This window comes from Alosa pseudoharengus, unplaced genomic scaffold (genome assembly GCF_046254945.1).
Source record: "Alosa pseudoharengus isolate Yale_2024_CS ecotype anadromous, Long Island Sound unplaced genomic scaffold, YU_APseudo_1.1 YU_APseudo_1.1_scf_15, whole genome shotgun sequence".
NCBI lineage: Eukaryota > Metazoa > Chordata > Actinopteri > Clupeiformes > Clupeidae > Alosa > Alosa pseudoharengus.
In genome coordinates, this window is record NW_027468620.1 from 34,112,005 (window position 1) to 34,114,504 (window position 2,500).

General features: G+C 44.9%; 1 protein-coding gene across 6 annotated transcripts in view; it reads right to left on the reverse strand.

Moving 5' to 3' along the window:
* The window catches only part of wdfy4 (WDFY family member 4), a 106,272-nt gene that overhangs the window by 64,299 nt on the left and 39,473 nt on the right, over positions 1-2,500 (reverse strand). For all 6 annotated transcript variants that reach the window (XM_076286269.1, XM_076286271.1, XM_076286270.1 and 3 more), the window contains 2 exons: positions 2,386-2,497; positions 1,626-1,816 (listed from right to left, as the gene is read on the reverse strand). In XM_076286269.1, coding sequence (XP_076142384.1) covers positions 1,626-1,816; positions 2,386-2,497 — 303 coding nt within the window. The remainder of the gene's footprint in view (positions 1-1,625; positions 1,817-2,385; positions 2,498-2,500) is intronic.

Here is a 2,500-nt window from a genome sequence, read left to right on the forward strand (position 1 = left end):
TTTAACACAATTGACTTTGCGCAAATCTCTTTGTGGGTGGATCTTGGGCGCTGTTTCTATTTTACCGGCGGGAAATTGACTGTTGCGCCCGACGCAAATCTAAAATGGGGTGGTCTGTAGCAGCTACATTATTCATGGGTGTGGTTTGGGCGTAACGTGCAATAAACCAATCAGAGCGTCATCTCACATTCCCTTTAACAACAGGCACACTTGTTCCATAGCAGATTGCTATTATGATGGCGGATTTGCCAGGCGCAGCCAGGAACGGTTCACAGTGCTATAGTCAGTTGGGAACAGTTTGCTATTGATTTTTCCTCTTGACAAAATGTAATACAGAAATGTCACTTTCCGATGTTTTGGGATCACTCTCACTGAATCACGAGCTTATGAATGCATGGTAATATTTTTGCAATGTAGCCTAATCTAACATTACCTCACTATAGACAATGCAGATCTGTCAGATAAGCTCTCCTCTCCCGTGCTGCTGCTGGGGCATTTGGGTTAAATGGAATCGGCATGCAGTTCGTCTCATTAAGTCCTCTAATATTTCCTAATTTATGTCAACACATCCGTGATTCGTGGAAATGTGTTCGCAACACAGGCGCCCAAGCAAGCGCTCCTGCAGGTGTAAGCTACGGCTGTACCTTACCATTAGGCAACTAGAAACACTTTCCAAGTTGACCTAACTTTCCAACTCTGCACAGTATCCCATTAACTGCATGACAGTAGGCTATTTACAATATTTATTTTATGTAAAGTAGAGTTTGTAAACACGTTATCATCAACTTAATGCACGCACAACTTTTGTTTGAGCAGGAGAGAGAATAACAATGAATGGACGCAGCAACTACATAAATTGAAGGCTACTTGCTGCTTTCTTTTACTGTCTATGGTTGCTGGTTAACAGCACATAATAAGCTTATTTAAGCGAATTCACAAACTCAAGACTTCAAGGCCATCATGGATATAAAACGTTTTTTGAAAACAACGAAAGGATGGAGGGAACATAGCAAAGTTTTGGAGTTATTTCAGATGGGCTACAAGGTAGGAAAATTTGTGGTGCTTGTCAAAACCTTAGCGCAGCTGGAGTAATGCTTATAGGCTGATGTTAAAGCGCACACAATGTTTAAAGCCATACACAACGGTAAATTGGAACAAAACTAAAGGTAACTTTAGCCTTTATAGGGCTGTATAAAGTTGTCCAAATTATAGGTCGTTGTTGTTGTAAAGATATTGCATGTAGATGTACTATATGGGCTACTAAATTTTAAGTTGACCAATGCACGAACAAAACCTGGAAACGGACAAATATTATCAAGGCTTTGAATGTTTCCATCTGTGCACAGGGTGTCTGTAGATCGGTGTGCATAGCGTTCATTTCTGCAGGCCTGTGGCCATGCATGCGCCTTTAAAATAGCATCTGAATTTCCGCCACTGACTTTAGACCAGGAGGTTCCTGGTCTGTGGCGGAATTGTTTTCTGAAACTGCAAAATATCAACAGGGACTGTTTGCACCGGAACACGCCCCCTCTTTTCGCTGAAACTTTTCGCTGAAAATAGAGCCCACACACACACACACACACACACACGCACACACACACACTCACACTCACACACACACTTACTTTGTATCCCTGCATCCGCCTCATCTCCTGCTCCATGCACAGGTTGGTGCTGAGAACGGACACACACACCTTCACCGCCGCGTACAGAGAGCTGTCGTCTGTAGCCATGGCGATGAGACTCAGGATGACCGCTGGACCGCCGATGTACTGGAAGCTGCGAGCAGCGCTGTTGGGCATGAAGGTCCTTACACCTGACAAACACACACACACACACACACACACACACACACACACACACATAAGCATAACTTCTCTGTCAAAACATACACAACCAACACACACTAACACACACAACCATCCAGACACAAACACACACACACACACACACTAACACACAACCACCCACACACAAACACACACACACACACACACTAACACACAACCACCCACACACGAACACACACACACACACACACTAACACACAACCATCCACACACAAACACACACACACTAACACACACAACCATCCACACACAAACACACACACACACTAACACACAACCACCCACACACTAACACACACAACCATCCACACACAAACACACACACACACACTAACACACTAACACACAACCACCCACACACGAACACACACACACTAACACACACAACCATCCACACACAAACACACACTAACACACAACCACCCACACACGAACACACACACACTAACACACACAACCATCCACACATGACCATACACACACTAACATACACTAATGCAAACACACACACACACACACACACACACACACTTACCGAACCGCCCCACCACTGCAGCCCCGATGGCTCTGCTGGTGCCGGCCAGATGCTGGCTGATATTTCTGCACAGGAGGACTGGAGTGGTGTTATCACGAGAGGTGATGCCCATCTA